Genomic DNA, 18,155 nt, shown 5'->3' with positions numbered 1-18,155 from the left:
GCTAGCACAAGGTCACATCCCGGATTGCCTGAAAACAGGACAAGTCACCCCTATCCTAAAAAAAACCACAGCTAACACCTCCGACCCCAACAACTTCCGACCAATAACCAACATTCCCATGCTAGCTAATGTCTTAGAAAAATGTGTTCAGCAACAACTAAACCAACACATCACGAACTTCAATCTACTGAACATCCACCAATCGGGTTTCAGGACTGATCATAGCACAGAAACAGCCATCCTGCACATAGTAGACGACGCCCTTCAAGCTCTTGACCGAAACGAAACCTGCCTACTAGTTCTACTCGACCTCTCATCAGCTTTTGATAGGTCAATCACAACAAACTACTAAGAAGACTAGAATACAGGATGAGTTTATCTGTGAAAGTCCTTCAATGGTTCAAATCCTTCCTGGAAAACAGAACACAATCGTACATGATCAACAAAAATCTTTCTGCTTCCTCACCTAACCTACTAGGAGTTCCACAAGGGTCTACCCTACCCCCCACGCTATTCAACCTATATGTCGAACCACTTACCGATCTACTACAGCAGGCGAACATCTCCTTCCACATGTACGCGGACGACACCCAACTGTACATCAAGATCTCCTCCATCGAAGAGATAAAGACAATGAATCTAGCTCTCGAAAAGACCGGCCAATGGCTAACGACCAATTTCCTCAAGCTAAACTCACAAAAAAATGAATTTCTTTTAATCTCCCCACCTAATAACACCACGGTGACAAAGGAGTGGATCAAAATTATCACTGCTCTGAACTGGACGCAGACTCTGGTGGACTCCACCTTATCACTTGGAATCACACTGGATAAGAACCGTAACATACAAAGTCATATCAACCTGTTGGCTAAAAACGCCCACTTCCACCTCAGCTATCTCAGAAAAATGAAGCCATTCATCGAGAAATCGGACCTCAAAACTGCAGTTCAGTCCTTAGTTATCTCGAGTCTGGAGTACGAATGCACAACCCTCTCAGGGCTTCCCAAAATCTCAACCGCCCCTCTAAAAGCCTGTCTCAATGCCGCAGCAAGACTCATAACAGGATCTAGGAAATATGACCACATATCACCACACCTGAAGGCACTCAACTGGCTACACTATGAAGCTCGAATCCACCTAAAGAAGGCCTGCATCACTCACAAGGCGCTACACCACAACACCCCCCAGTACCTAGCCCAAAAACGTACCTTATCAGGAGGAAACAGACACTCTAGGAGCGCAGACAACCTACTTCTGAAACCCTCACATTTCAACAAGACTAAATCCTCTAACAGAGCATTTTCCGGAGCAGCGCCAAGAATATGGAACTCGCTTCCGCCATACATCAGAAAAATCTCCTCTACGCCTCTCTTCAAAAAGGAAGCAACATTATTCCTGATGAGCAAATTCCTACCTTTAATCAGCACAATACGACCCAGGCTATACAACCTCCTAAATTCCTCTACTCTCGAGTCACTGAGACCACGAAGCTAAGACCAACACAAACTCAATCTTGTTTTTATTCTTTCAGAACAATTCCCACTGCTGCTATTCACCCGGACCCTTTTCCTATATGCTGCTACTTTAATGCTATGTTTTTGTATACAATGTTTTTCACTAATATGTTATACACCTTGCTCTTTATGTAAAGCGCTCCGATACCCTTCTTTGGGTCTTGTTCGCGCTATAGAAAACTCTAAAAATAAAATAAATAATAAAATGGCTGTATGATTTTACTGTTGGAGACCTGCAGATGAAGAGTTTTATTTTTGCTTGCAAATCTCTTAGGTCTGTGGGCTCGTCAGAATCTGGTAGTCTGTGTATGATGCCACTGGGGATGTGGCATGTTTGAGCTGTGCAGCATATGGTTGCGTTGATCGCTCAAATGAATCCTGCTACATTTGTCACATGGCCATCTTCTATTGGTTAGTGTAGCTGCCTGTCTCAGTAGACAAGAAAAGTGCAATGCCCCAGTGGCCTATGAAAGCGCTGGTGAGATTATGTTGCTTAATACAAAGTATTACCAACTAGCTGATACTGGACGCATTTCTTAACTATTATCAAGGCAGACCACTGACAAAAGAACAAACTGGGTCATGTTGTGATGTGGCAGTGCTGAGTGGAACAGCTTGGCATAAAAAAAAACACCCATCCTTCTACACTAAATATTCCACATCAGTTTGTCTACTGGTTACCTCTTACCTCACCATCTGCAACTCCGGCATCTTGTGCCAAATTCCGGAAGAACTCATCATCCCCAATTGACCTGTGAGACACCGAAGACACCAAGGAAATTGTAAGAGCAAAGTTTATGTTTATGTTTGTTCTCATTTGTATAGCGCTAATCACCAAAGGTCTCTAAGCGCTTCCTCATAGACGACAGACATAACATGGCAGAAACGCTTAAGTTAGCCTAATCCCCCATAAGCCTAAGCAAAGGCCTCCAGAAATAACATGGTCTTCAACCTCCTCCGAAATGAGAGTAGTTTTGTGTCCTTGCGCAAATCCTCTGGGAGCTTATTGCACATCTGGGGTACAAAGACCGAGAAGGCTCGACCACCAAGTGTCGTCATGCTAAAACGGGGACAGGTTAGAAAAGTGGCCTGCGAGGAACGGAGATGACGGCCCGGGACATAGGGCTTCAAACGATCTAATGTATTTGGGGGCTTCACCAAACAGGGACTAGTGTGCAATGCACAAGCCCTTGAAGCTTACCCTTTGTTTGATAGGTAGCCAGTGCAGATGACGCAACAAGGGAGGGGCGTGCGTTTTTTCGAGGCAGCTTGAATATCAACCTTGCCGCATCATTCATGACCACCTGAAGTTTCCTCAAGAGTGATACAGGGAGACCAATGTAGACTACCTCATCAAAGTCATAAGCACTGAACTGTCCCGTCAACGTGCAGGATCCCAAAGCGCTTTGTAAAATAAAAAAAAATAAAAAAAAAAAATATATATATATATATATATATATATATATATATATATATATAAATATATACACACGCACACATATACACACACATATATATATATATATATATATATATACACACACACACACACATATACACACACACACACACACACACACACACACACACACACACACACACCTCCCCCCCCCTCCCTGAGCCATTAAAGGCCCTGGGGAACCCTATCCTCCCTGGCCAGCTCACATGCTATGTCCCAGGGAGCCCACCCTGTGGCAGTAAAACCTGTGTTTGCTCTGGCTTGGTGGGACCATTTTCAAACCTCCTGCCAAGCAGGAGCAAACACCAAGTCTGCTCTCAGTTGGGTGGAGCGTAAAATTGCTCCAGCCCGCAACAACAGCCGCCTCTTACAGCTCAACAACATGCAATACCTGCCTGTTCCAACACATCTGATGTTAACATCATACAATCTGACTGTTTCACAGATGATTACTCGTGCATGTTCAGCCTTCCCCCTTCAATCAGAACTGTCTGTTGTCCTCAAGTAGTCCGTAAGAGGCCCCCAAATGTCTTTAGGCCTCGATGGCTCTGGCAACTCCTCAGCATAAAGCTCCATATTTTCTTTGCAGTACACCAAGCCCTTTATCCAGCGCTCTAGCTTGGGTGCCAACTTACTGCCCCAGTGTACCGCCACCCTCCTCTTGGCCAACAACAAAGCAATTGTTTTTACGCACTCTTCCAATCGGGTGTTGAATGAGGCCCAACAAACAGACCTGCGGGCTACAGTGTATTGTGGTGTCTGTCATGATATGCATTTGTTGAACCACCAACTCCCAGAACCCACGTATCCGGTGACACTCCCATGCGAGGTGCAGAAAGTCCGCTGCCTGTGTTCTACATCTCGGACACATATCACTGTCCGTAATTCCATACTTGTGCAATCTAGCTGGCGTGTGGTATAATTGGTGTAATTATTTGAAGTGAATTATGTGCAAATTGCAGTTAGCCGTTAACAACTCAGTCTGCTTACAACAGTACACCCAGTCCTCCTGCGTAATTTGGGGTTTCTCATTCCAGCGGTTTAAGCTGTGGTTCGGGTCAGTCAATGGTTCATCCCTAGCCGTTTTATATAATTTGGTAACCAATTTGTGCCGCGTGGGACTACCCAAGAGCACCTGTATGGCAAGTAGCATTGATGGTTCCTCTGGGAATGTGGGGTAGAGCTCCCTCACAGCCGCTCTGAGTCTATGGTACATGAATGCAAACATCGGTGTTTGGTTTCGTACATATTGTAAATCCTCCGTCATGAGAACCTGCCATTCGGGCAGATGTCCTGCATTTTCACTATACCTGCCTCCTGTAGTATATTCAGCGCCCTTATCTTCTGCGTGACCGATAGGGCTGGATGGTGCACTAGTGGGAGCAGCGGGGCATATAGCGGGAGCTTGTCAGCCTTCCGGCCCAGAGCTTGCCAGGCTGCCATAGTGCAACTTATTGTATTTATTTCGGTTCTGGGTATCCCTCGTTTGTGGTGTGGTGGTATACTCCGCAGGGGGACCAGATGTGCATCTCCGTCCTCAACCACTAGATGCGGGGTGTATCCATGAGAATTAGACCAGTAATGCGCAAAGTGCATTTGGGCGCATAGATAATACAAATATAGAGCTGGCACACTAAAGCCCCCATCTTTGTAGTCCAAGGTGAGCGGTTCCCACTTAAGCCGTGGCTGCTTCCCCACCAGATGAGCCTTACCAGTTGAGAGAGTATATTTTTAATCAGCTGACTGGGTAATGCAATGAGAATGTTAATAAACAGATAAAGAAATCTGGGAAGTACTACCATTTTTATAAGGGCGATCCTGTCCTCAAGTGACAGCGGCAAATGTATCCAGCTGCTCACTTGTTTTTCTAGCTTATCAAGTGCCATGCCGTAGTTCTCACGTACTACCAGATCCGGGTCCCTGTGTACCCATATTCCCAGATACTTGACTGGCTCCATTGACCATTCAAGAGGATACTCAAGTTCGTGCTGAGTTGTGCACTCGGGAAGGGGAATTATGGTTGATTTGTTCCAGTTTATGCTGAGCCCTGAAAGCCCCATTCTTTACAATATTCTGAACATGTAACTCCACTCGATAGAGTCCAATGCTTTTTCAGCATCTAACATAACCGCTGCAGCCTTTTGGGCTGGATTAAGTATGTGATACGGAGCAAAGATCGTAGGCAGGCTGTGCGAGGTAAATCTAGTCGGTATAAATCTTGATTGGTCGGGAAGTACCATAGCTTGCATCAGCGGTTGAAGCCCTGAGGCCAATACCTTTGCTAATATTTTTGCGTCTATATTTCTTAGGGATAATGGCCGATACGATTCGCACCTTGTCGGAGTCTTATCCTGTTTAAGCAGAGTGATTATCGGGGCCTACCAAAGCATAGGCGGTACCTTACCTTTCTCATATGCCCCCCTTTACATTTCTAGATATGGGATTAAAAGATCAGCGAACTCTTTATAGAATTCACTGGTCAGTCCATCCGGGCCATTTGATTTTTTAATTGGTAAGGCTCGTATGGCTGCACCGATCTCCCCAATTGGCTGACTCCGGTATTGCCAATGTGCACTGGACAGCCATGGAAGCGCGATATCCGCCAGGTAGCCCTCCAGTTGGCCTGGGTTCACATGCCCTCTCGATGTATAAAGATCAGCACAGAACCTCATGAATTGCGTTAGGATTCCTCTAGGGTCGTAATGATCCACCCATGTGTTATCTGTTAGTTTTATAATACTGTGTTGGCCACCGCCCATATTTATTTTAGTGACTAGGTTATGACCAGGTCTCCCTCCTTCTCCGTACGCCCTCATAACGTGTCTGATAGCCAGGTAGCGTATCTCCCTGGCTGCTAACTCATTGTAATTCGTCACTAGTTCTCGAACTCTAGGTAGTGTGTCGGAACTCGGAGTGGCCTCATATTCCTGCTCAAATTATTTCAGGGTCGCTGCCGTGCGTTGGAGTTGCCCCCGATGTCCTTGAGGATGCCTGCACTTGCACTGATGCATATTCCCCTGATGGTGGCCTTAAAGGCCTCCCAAAGCGTAGCCATTTCACTCACCGACCCCTTATTTATTGTGAAATATTGTATGATAGCCTAGTGGCCTTGTAGGTCAGATCTAACAGTGCAACAGGCCTGAACCTCCACGTAAATTGTCGTGTATGTTGGATTCTTCATACTGAGCCTGACCGGGTTGTGGTCAATTAATGTTTTTGGCAGTCACCCAATGTCTGTCACCCAGGCGTTCACCCCTCTGCTCGCCAGCCAATAGTCAATAGTCAAGCCTGGACCAGCTGCCATGTGCGGTGGATGTGTTGGTGCTCTCCAACCTATCTGAAGTCCGGATTCTCCAGACGTCGATCAGGCCCAGCTCGACCATCCCGTTCCTTATAACACTGGCCACCTTGAAATTGTGCCCACCCTGCTGGCTTGAGTTATCTTTGCAAGGGTCCAAATAAGTGTTCAGATCACAGCCCATATTATTTCTGAGTGTGGCAGCGGCGCATTCAAGATGTCTACATATAAATCGGGGTCGTCTATGTTCGGCCTATAGGCATTTACTATGGTGAAGAGTGTTCCATGCATTTTGCCCTGTTGTATGGAGTAGCGCCCCCTGTCATCTATTACAGAGTGAGTCATCGTGAATGGAGTGCCTTTTCTTATGGGCGTTAGTACCCCCCTTGTGTATGCCGACGGCGCCAGCCCAACCCCGGCATAGTGCGTGCCCACCCTCGCCTCCGTGTACTTCGTTAGATGGGTTTCCTGGAGCAGTGCTACCTGGATATCATGTCTAGTGGGATAAGCCTGACTGGAACTATCCTGGTGTTTCAAAATAGCGGAGTGTTTTTATGATCCTCTTCTTCCTCGATCCCCACACCAGACAAGAGATTCTGAGGCAGTGGAAGGGTCCTCTGCCCCTTCTGAATCAATTTTCTATACTTTCACGCCTCCTATACTAGACTCTACATGAAACTCATGAAAGTGGAGAGCAAAGTCATTGAAAATTGGTGGCTGCTGCAGCAATGGGCAGTCAGGTTTGGAAGTTCAGTACTGGGAAGTCAATGGAATTGCTTCCCAAAGGTTATTATCAACAGCTGGTGTTACATGGCAAGTACTGAATGAAATGCACATTGGATGGAATCATAGGGGTCTCCAACCTTTTCTGTACTGAGAGCTACTTATGTTCAATGAAACACATTGAGCGCTACTAATATTATAAGTGCTATATAATTTCAATGTTTTAGATGTATAATAATTCAACCAAGCAAAAGCTTTCTAGTTTAATGTTTTCAATGCTTGTGGCTTTACTTGAAGCTTTAATGTGTACTTAATGCCATAATGCTTGAAGCAATATTGCCAGAGATGACATAGCCTAAGAATCCAAATGAAAATTCTGAATCCAGTTCAGTGATTAATAGGACAAAATTGTGCTGGATGTTATGCAGTTATATAATGCCCAACCTAAGATTGCAAGAACTAGGCGAAGGTAGCATCAAAATGGACTCCAGACTAATCACATCTTTCCTTTTCAACTCTGGGAACTTATGATACTTGCATTTTTCATGTTAAGTTAGGTTTTAGATCTTCTATTATTCATCAATCCTTATTCTAACTTCAGGCAAGTGTGATTTTTGACAAATCCCCCTTGCTTTCTTAGCTTATCAGCGAATGTGAGACAGAAATTCAGCTTGCAATGAGTAAGTGCTACCCAGCACTCAGATTTGTTGGCCTGAAGTCTTTTCCTCCTTCACCAATATTGTACTAGTAGACCATTGTTACAATTAAAGAATGCTAGGTAGTCCATGAGATGTGGTCCAAGATCTTGGCTTTATTCTCTAGATAGGATCCACAACAAGTTCAGATTAGGCCTTGATTAATATCCATTGATGCCCCACCAGGAGCAGCCTCCCTGCTGCTCAGCCCATCTCACCAACTGATCTTTGCTCCCACTCAAACACACTCAACATTCCGATGACATCACACAGACTGAGCAGCAAGGCAAGGACAGCAACAGAGAGTAGATGCATTATAAACTTCCTAGATTACAACACATCCCCCCCTCATCAAATTAGTGAAAATATGAACATGCAAAAACAATGTACTTTTGTGCAAATTGTGAAGATAGTAGAATGCAAAAACAAAGTACATTATGCAACAAGGCCAAATAAATAAACTGTGCGAAGATAGAAAGACACACATCCCCAAAACCAATGAGCTTCAAGTAAAAACTTGAAAAGGGTAACTTGCATCCCCTGACAAACAAATCAAGATGATAAAAAGATAAACAATTTCTACACGTGCACTCCCATGACGCACAGACCAACCATTCTCACCAAGTAACCTATTAAAGGGTACAACCAGAAATACGTCTGAGAAGGCTCACATTAGGAGTCTTCTAACGTGCATACTGATAACACGCAGACCAACACCTCACACGAGGTACCACTAACCCAAAGGTATAACCAGACAGAAAAGTCTGAGATGCCTTGACAAAGGTCTTCTAATGTGCGCACCCACCACGCACAGGCCAACACTTCACACAAGTAACCAACACTCATGGGTAAAACTAGACAGGTAAGTCCGAGAAGCCTTAGTAAGGATCTTCTTACGTGCGCACCCATAACACACAGACCGACACCTCACACGAGGCAACCACCAACTCATGGGTAATACCAGACAGGCAAGTCTGAGAAGACTTAAAACAAAGGTCTTCTTACGTGCGCACCCATAACACACAGACCGAGACCTCACTCGAGGTAACCACTAACAAATGGTAAAACCAGACAGGTAAGTCTGAGAAGACTCACATTAAGAATCTTCTGACGTGCGTACTCAAACACACAGACCAACACCTCGCACATGGCAAAGTTAACAAAACATACACTAACACAACCAAAGACACTATACTCACTTTCTCCCTCTTATTCAACATACTAAAAACAAGGACAACCCTCATAATCACCAACTCACAGGACTGGAAACACATAACGCTTCCCCTACCTCACCCATTTACGCACTACAGTGCAGTAACATTCGCAGGACTTGGAAAAAAAAAAAAAACTTCCCAATTGGCTGCCAACTTAGCTCTGGACTTGTAACATTCCATCTCTAAATTATAGTCAGAAAAAACGACAATCAGAGTTTTAGAACAAGAGTTAACAAAGAAATCTTCCCTGCTACTCCGTGTCTCGCCGCTCCATTTCTTGCGATACTGCGCTCCACTGAATGCGCTTCTGCTTCACGGGAAAGTCCCCACTCTTACAATCAGCCGTGAATCCCAAAATGCTGGCACGCAGGTGACGGCGCGCCGGATGGCTCACGGCACGTCATCGCATGCAGGCTATGCGCTCATCGAAGTGGATCCATGGCAACCTCCCCGCTGACCAGCTCACAGGTACTTCTGCGCGCGCTACCCAGGCACGAGCGACGCTTTCAAATCCCAACGTAACAGTCAACCGCAATAAATGTGACGCTTGAAAATGCTTAAGATAGCCTTATAAAAATACCTCCACAGTTCAATAAATCCAACACTCCTTCCTCCAGATATCCGCCGGTTCAGACTTCAGTTGTCTTGATCTATTACAGGACATGTATCCAACACATCCAAAGTACCACGAGAAATGTGCAGCAGCACATCAGCTCTCTCCTCCAAGCCTCACTCAAGGAAGGTGCGGGGCAACGATCGTGTGCCAGACTTCCCAGACCACAAATGGCTCAAACAGACTCCATCATAGTTAAAAACATATCCAAGGTTATACACTCCAATCTTACAGCAGGCCAATACAGAGACAATGTAGCAGGAACTGGCACCTTGAGTTGTGGGCGACCGTTGACAGGGTCACTGGTGGGGCATCAGGGTTGCCAGGTTCCTTCAAATCCAGATGATTCACTTACAGAAATTGATTTCTTCACTTTTAAAAGTCCAATCAGCACTCAGGTTCTTCTAACTCGTCGCCAGTGTTACAATTAAAGAATGCTAGGTAGTCCATGAGATGTGGTCCAAGATCTTAGCTTTATTCTCTAGATAGGATCCACAACAAGTTCAGATTAGGCCTTGATTAATATCCATTGATGCCCCACCAGGAGCAGCCTCCCTGCTGCTCAGCCCATCTCACCAACTGATCTTTGCTCCCACTCAAACACACTCAACATTCCGATGACATCACACAGACTGAGCAGCAAGGCAAGGACAGCAACAGAGAGTAGATGCATTATAAACTTCCTAGATTACAACAACCATCTTACAATAAAACCATTTACAGGACCTTTTTGCAACACTCCATTGGGGGCTACTGGGTTGCATGGAGCTGCAGGTATTCATACTGGTGTATGCAGATTATTTCCACTATACAACAGCTGGCAAATACTAATTTAAGTTGCAACATTTCTGGTCAGAAGCCAGTGTTAGGCACCAACATCTTAGTGTCTTCGCTGCTATCAAGCACATAGGGCACTTTGTGGACACCTCAAGCTTCTATCAAGTTACCAAGCTGAGGGTGAAATATCAGAGTTCCCAGAATCTCCAGTGGTAGAAATGGGATCTGAGAGAATGTCCTGAAACAGACATACAGATATTACCAATGTGGATCTGCTGCTCTCAACTTAGACAGAGCTGGAAGTGCCCTGTGAGTGTCTGATGCAACCGAAGAGTCACTATTTGAAAACACCTTTTTTTAACCAATGGTATGATTTTTCAGTATAGCATCACTTGAACAAGACATAAACAAGCGGATCCAGGTTTTCATAAAAAACATGGGAGCTCATTTCCCCTATAGGTCTCATCAAAGTATGACATTGTGCTTAGTCCGTCAGGAGCACTTGGTTCTTGGTTACAAACAGATAAGTCAACAATAACAAGTAGATCATAACAGTCACTTATACCAGCATGAGTAGGTAAGAAACTGAATATTCACTCGCCAGTCTTTAGTATGTTGAAAACACCCTTCTGCTATATTCAGTGGGAGCCCAGTAAGACCTACACTAAATTATCAGAGAAGTGTTAAAAAAACTGGGGCAATGAGGGGGCATGTGGGTCAGAGCACAGGTAACGTTGCACAGACATTTAACACCATGCTATGAGCAACACAATCTCTGTATCACTACACCCAGGGCAGCTGCAAGCTAGACAAATTGGAACACACATCATAGAGAATGACCAGAAATATAGAATTGGAGCAGGACTCTGCACTGGCCTGCACACTATTCTTATATATACAGATGCCCTGGCTCACTTTTTAGGTCAGACACATGCATTTTCACCGATGTTGGTGGGTGGGGTGTATTGAAAAATTCACATTATGCAATATGCACTGGAAATTGTAATCACTAATCAATTATTGGTGGAATTACAACTAGTTCTGGATAGATTTGTTGCATATAATTCAGAAAATATGGATGCATTGTACATATTTTATACCTTTAGCAATATTGTGTGTAAGGAGTTTACTCAATCATGCACAATAAAGATACTGACATTGCCACCACCCTTTAAGGGGATGAATGCTCAGTGTGTAAATAGAAAGGGAGCTGTGACTTAAGAAGCCGTCTCACATTGGGATCAACATACTCTCACCTGATACTGGTATGAATCTACTCACCTCTTACTAGCTGTAGAGACAATACCCCTTGGTCTGCCAGTAGCCTCTCCTAAAAGGGGTGAGGCTAGGGGTGTCTTGCGAATGGTAGCATCTGAAACAGAAGAATAAGTCTTCAGAGCCCCTGCTAAAGCCAATCAGACACCAAATAAAAGGTAAAGGAATTAGCATGCAACCAAATGATTTTTGGGAGGATGCAAGTAAGGCCCAAACAAAACTTTAAAAATACTATTTCATTACATTTGATGGAAGACAGATTTTCATGTTTTGTAGTGAGGAGGTAAAGGACAATGTAAATAAAGCAGGAAACTGTCTGAAGCAGAGTTAACATTTGCTTAAGGCCAGTCTCTCGAGTGGTCAGAATAAGATCACTTTATATTCCACAGAAAATGCATTACCATCCTGATCAAGGAGGCCTCCCAGCACGTCATCGATGGAACCTGAAACAAGACAAACAGATGCATCATGACACTGAATTATGCTTACAGCACAACCAACGTAGATGCCATGAGGAGCAGTTACCATCTTCACCATTTAGTATTTTTGTACAAATATGTTAGATATGGAAATGCATATAGAGAGACACTCAAAGCCGATGTGAAGGTTAGAAGGTAGCCACGCCCCAGTTTATTATTAGATTCAAACATTTGTTTTAGTTTACTTTAGTTTCCATAAATGACAGGATTTTATACTGAAATTATTGTTATTCCAAAATAAATAAACAAAGATGAATATTTGAAGCTGTTCTCCCAGAGACACCAGTCACCCACAAAGATTTATACCACTGGCTCCAAAGAGTTACAGATCACAAAATGGGATGCAAACACTCAGTTGCTCTAATTATTGCTTTGATTAGCGGAGAGAGAGAGAAGAAAGAGGAGTGTGTGCATCTGTGAGAGAGAGAGAGAAAGAGATTGTTTTACATGTTATCTCATGGAGAAGTGCTCTTGCTTTGAAGATGGAGAATGTAGTTTGACCAGTCTCAAAATGCCATATTTTTTACCTTCTACAGAATTTCACTGCCATCACATGTAAAGGCTGCAAGGTTTTCCAAACTACTAGCATTATATAAAGTGGAAAGGGCAAGCAGGACAAACGGTCAAGAAGAGACAGAACTACCCAAATGGCATTTTACTTCTGAAAAATCTGAGGGTTGAAATGAGCCATTTCACAGTGTTTGAAGTTTGATATCTGAGCTAAGCAAGCGACCAAAGTAATCCATAAAAGAATGCCTTGATGAGAGAATGTTTTTGTTTGTTGTATTTTGGTGTTTGCAAGAGTGCAGGTTATCATTGAGCCTTCACTTGATCTCAATGATCTTTTAGCCTGATATTGGTATAACAATGATTTGATGTAGAATGTATATTGGTTCCAAAAAGGCCCTTAGTACTAAGTGCAAACATGTTAAATTGACCCAATTGTCACGTGGAGTTAATGCTAGGCTTTCTGGTTAATGTGGAAAATTAACCATTGAGGGGCACTGGGTCACCCCATTGTACTTGATGACACTTTCTGGTTAGGCTTGATTTTTTTTCCTCTTCATGTGAAAGGTGACAATGGTTTCAAACTTAAATATTTATTTTAATTTGAGCTCTTTCATGAATGGTCAAAAGAATAATAAGTGGAACTATAATTCAAAAGAAAAATAGAAAGAAAGAGAAAAATGTTAAGAAAAAATGAAAGGGAAAGCTAGAATAATCATGTGAGCCACGTTTGGTATAAATCCAATTTTTAGTTTTGGCTCCTAGGGTATAGTCACTTATTGGTGTGGATGTCTACATTAGACATAACATATACACATAGATATCTATTATGAACATTTGTAATTGAAAGGTTTTAAGGAATATTTAGCTGCTACTCAGCAATTTCAATTCCCTGGCATGGAGTGAGAAGCCGCTCCATAAAAATGTGTGCCTTCAATAGTATCGATAACCTGAAGCCTAATTTTTTAAACACCAGCTAGATGGTTCTTTTCTTAACTGAGGAAAGGCCCAGCAAGGAGTGGGAAGTAAGTCAGTGTTTCCAAATAGTGGCAACAGCTTAGATAAAATGGTTGATCAAGAGGCTATTGAAGTAAGTCATGATGGGTAATATATTGTGTTGCCAAATTCTTGCATCAAAATATGGTTGGCTGGCTGTTTGTCTGGGCATAGCGGGATTTCCTTTGATTGCTCTGTCACATTCATTCTTCTCTAGAAGGAGTTTCTTGAGGAGCTTTTTTACTCACCACCCCTCTTTCCAGTGTCAGGGCTGTGGAAAGCCAGCAAGTTTTCCCTTAGGTTCCGGAGTCCTAGGTCTTTTTCGAGGTGAAGCACATAAGCATTTTTCTGGCCTGATCTGAAGGGCTCCCTGCATGCTTTGTCAAACATGTGATCGGTTTCACACAACATTCTTGTGTTTGTATAGCAGAGTGGGCTGCTGGACACTGCTCTCAGTATGTACTCATGTCTTGTCCGTCTCTAAGGCACCTGCAGCTGTAGAGACACCGTTCCAGCCTTCCACATATTATGCTGCCGGTGCTTATACTTCAGATTTGTGACACCGCCTTAAAAATGTGATCAAAGGTTTTATTAAAGCCTTTTTTGTAAAATGCTCTAACAAGACCCATCTGCTCTAATTGATGTTTATTGTAGGTGATTTTCCAACTGCAGGACGAAGTTATTCTTAGGTACTTGGATGACTTTGTCATGACGATTGTTTGGTCTCCCAGCAGAAGAGGACACTACATGTGAGGCCAAGTTAACCATCTTTGATTGTGAGTAATGGACACAAGTGTATTGGTATTGCAGTATTTCTCCACTGCAATGTTTTTTCTTGCAAGGCCTTTTTCTGTCCAAGTAAGCAGGATGGAATGATCACTGCTAATTAACAGTGGAATCTAGACTCTGTCCACTTAACTAAAGTCTGGAAAAGGTTATTGTATTTCAGCATATATACAATCTGTAATTAGGATGACAAACATGGATATGGGCATCTTCCAGTAATTAGCAAATTCACAGTCACTGTTGGACTTGGCCCTTTTGGCAGGTTCACCCCGAAACTTTTTGCATTCTCCTAGTCTTTTTCTGTAACCTGGTGTTGGTGATTTTAGGCCTCTGAGCACTTTAGCACTGTGGTCCAGTGTAAAGTGCGTGCGCTCTCTGTGTATGTGTGGTGAGAGTGGCCTGCCCTCCCATAGGAATGCACTGGGGATGAGTGTGTCCATGGTAATTCCTGGTATGAGATGAGTGCAGGGTCGAGTTTAGTATGTATGAACTCATGAGGATAAATGCTGCGCAATGGTGTGTGCAGATTTATGGTGACTGGTGGAGAAATGCCACTTTTAGAAGTTGCCATTTCTGTGTACTGTGTGCCTGCCTGCCTGAAGTGAACCATGTCTAGCTTATGATTGACCGGAGCTGAGAGGTGTGGGTGGCTCTAGGAGAAAGGGGGAGTCAGCCCAGTGGTGAATAGAGAGATCTGCATGCAGATGGGAGGGAGGAGTTGCACCTGGGACCTGAATAGGGATGTGCCTTCCCTCCACAATGCCAGCTCCGCCACCTGTGGTGCGTCTGATCCCTGAGCCTCCACCTGACAAAAGAGAGAGGAGCTGAGCAAAACAAAGTGCTCCAAAGCTCCCCTAAACCGGTTCTAACTGGTATCCCCCAAGCCCTGTGCTGTGACACTAAGGGATTTTGTGATATAAATATAGGGGCTGTGACCTCATGAAAATGTTCTGTACTTTGGTGCTGATCCTGCAGGGCCTGCTTTATATTTTATATTACGAGGGAGCCTACCCCTCACTGCCGCCGAGATTGAAAATCACCACCGTTGCCCAAGCCGTGGGTAACGTCTTCTCCGGGCCACTCTCAGCGCGACCCGGAAGTCAACCTTGCCTGGGACGTGGGCGGGGCCGGGAGAGGAAGTCCTGCCCACCGGAAGAAGCTGCCTGGAGCCTCGCAGGCTCCGCGTTTATGTCCTGGGTCCCAGGAGGGGGCCCAGGTGAAGGGGGTCCGAGACCGCCGATAGCAGCACGGGGCTCCCGTATGAAGAGGAGAGCCCCGCCTGATGCTGCGCAAAGAGGAGACCTCCCCCCCCCCAGTCGAGAGAGAGCCCAGTGAGTGGGATGGCTGAGGGGAGGTGAGATCGAGGCACCAGTGCCTATCTTCTGAGCGGCCCCACCTGACAGTGGGCCGCTCCAACGCCAGGCGTTGTGTTTTAAAGTCCTGTGTGCTCCAACGTGGGGTATAGGTGTTTTAAGAGCCTATGTGGCTCCAACGGGGGCATGATGGTTTTCGAGCCCCATGTGGCTCCAACGATGGGCATAATTATTTTATAAGTACCCATGCTTTTCCCCTTCCGTTTTGGCCATTTAGACAGCGGCCCCCAACTGTTAGGGGGCAGCTGCGACTTGGGGGCATTGAGGAGCACATTGTCGGTGCCCGCCCTCCAACGTGGGGCATGATGTTTGCATAGGGCTCCAGTGGGGGTTCAGAGGCATCGTGGTGCCTGTGGTTTGATGGCTGATCCCAGCTGTCCTTCGAGAGCGCAGGCAGCTGCAACATTTTGGGGCATATTTGTTTGCAGGGCACAGTCAGTGCCAGTGCCCCACATTTGGTATTCACAGCTGCGCAGCACTTAGTGCCAGCTGCAACGTTTAGGCAAAGTTCTTTGGGGCATGTGTTGAGAGATAGGAGTGAGATGCACTCCTCTGCCCCAGCGCAATGGCGCGCTTTCTGTTCTGCTGCATTGGCAGCACCCTGAAATTCTGGACACAGGGCATTTGAGCCCCTTTGAGAAGACCAGTTGGCCAGGGGGACTATGAGGTTAATAGGGCGCCAGGCCCTAATGTGATTTATGTGGTGCTAGGAAATGTGTTTCATGTAGTATGTTTTACGCACCCTGGTTTGATACCTCTAAATGTAGTTTTATGATTATGAGGTTGGTTCGCATATTATGGTTTATGCTAGTGAGATTATGTTCCACTGTGTGATTTATGCCCCTAATGTGAGTTATGCTTAGGAGGTGAGGGTCTAATGCGTTTAGACTTATGAGAGGATTGCATAATGTGTTTATGCTGGTGAGGTTGGCGCAGAATGTAATTCGCGCCTAATGTGGTACTGTGCATAATGTGGTTTATGTTACAGAATGATGCTGAAGTTGCCAGTAATTACTGGTTGTGCTCTAGGTTTATGATAAGTTCTACATTTACTAAGTTCACTTTGTGATGGTTCTGACAGTGGTCCAGTTGGCCCTGTCAGGTGTATATAATCCTTTGTAGATATGACCTAGTGCCAGGTGGCAAAATGTATATTATGTGATTACTATTCTAATGTGTTATGAGAATGCAAAGGCTATTTTTGTGTGGAGTTCCTTTTGTGGTGTGCCTGGTATGTTTTTGCTGTGTGCGTGCGCAAATGCTTTACACATGGCCTCCGGGATAAGCCTGACTGCTCGTGCCAAGCTATCAAGGGGGTGAAGCAGGAGTTATCTTTGGTGTGTAACTCCCTTGCCCTGACTAGAGTGGTGGTTTCTGCCTGGCTTTGGTGCAAGCCTTAGCGAACCAGAAATCCCATTTCTAACAGTCACCCAAATTTGCAGTTGGTCTGCCCCATTTAGAGATGGGCCAAGTGCCAAGGTTCAGGTGGCGAAGCCTCAGCAGGCTTTGTTGTCCTAAGTCTTTAACAAATGGTCTGTTTGCCACACGTCAGTCAGTTAATAAATGTCAGCAGGGCTGCTGTACGTTTTACTGCTTGAAACTGCCATGATAAGCATAGAAGTTCCAAACAGGAAAAAACACAAATGAACACACCTGCTCAGGGATTGTTGGGATTCTGTTATTGATAAACAAAAAACGTTGTTGAGTGGGTGAAACAAACATGACGCCTGCTAGCCACAGTTTTCTGCCTTTAGTGCAATGGAGCATCAAGGTCTGCAATGAAGACTTTTAAGGTTCGCCCCAGGCAGGTGGAGATCTCCACCAGGTAGAAGAGTACATAGCCTATAGTGAACTGGAGAGTCAACCACCCGTTCTAAAATGACCTCCTAAGGCATTTTCTTTCAAAGGTAAATGTGCTAAATTCCAGGAGATTATGTTCAATAAAAAAAGAAGGTATGTAGGTAATAGTATGTGCAATTCTTGGGTAGGGGAGGGATGGTAACTGAGTTCTGAGTGGAGAGTGATTTGTTCAAGCATCACAATGTAAATCTTTTTTTTTATAAGAGCTGTGTCTTTAGATCTTTCCTACATTGAAATAGGGTTGTGGTGGCCTTGTTAGATATGGAGATGTTATTTCAGAATCCTGGGCGAAGGTTCTGAAAAAAAGTCAAATGTTTATCTGCAGTGCTTGTCACTAGATTGTTATCTCCATTTATATTGATAGTCAATAAGAAAGCATTCAACCCTAGAGTCAACTTAGGGGTGGCATTGAGGGAAAGAAGGGCCACCTACTGAGAGAGCAGCTCATATCTAACAGGAGACAATGATGGGATATATATTGTGCAAGTTAGGTCTGTTGCCTTTGCGCAGGGTGTGAAAACTAACTGTGGAACTTTGGGGCATGCTGTGTGACAGACCTGTAATCCATAGCAAACACGCAGTCACA

At 44.5% G+C, this 18,155-nt stretch overlaps 1 protein-coding gene across 4 annotated transcripts in view; it reads right to left on the bottom strand.

Annotated features, from left to right (window-relative positions):
• FBF1 (Fas binding factor 1) overlaps positions 1–18,155 on the bottom strand; it is a 612,463-nt gene that overhangs the window by 553,431 nt on the left and 40,877 nt on the right. For all 4 annotated transcript variants that reach the window (XM_085616959.1, XM_085616957.1, XM_085616961.1 and 1 more), the window contains 3 exons: positions 11,970–12,011; positions 11,575–11,665; positions 2,203–2,266 (listed from right to left, as the gene is read on the bottom strand). In XM_085616959.1, the coding sequence (XP_085473085.1) occupies positions 2,203–2,266; positions 11,575–11,665; positions 11,970–12,011 (197 nt within the window). The remainder of the gene's footprint in view (positions 1–2,202; positions 2,267–11,574; positions 11,666–11,969; positions 12,012–18,155) is intronic.

This window comes from Triturus cristatus, chromosome 7 (assembly GCF_964204655.1).
Source record: "Triturus cristatus chromosome 7, aTriCri1.1, whole genome shotgun sequence".
Taxonomy (NCBI): domain Eukaryota; kingdom Metazoa; phylum Chordata; class Amphibia; order Caudata; family Salamandridae; genus Triturus; species Triturus cristatus.
The sequence above is the reverse complement of the archived record's forward strand: the minus strand, read 5'-3'. Positions and strand labels throughout refer to the sequence as shown.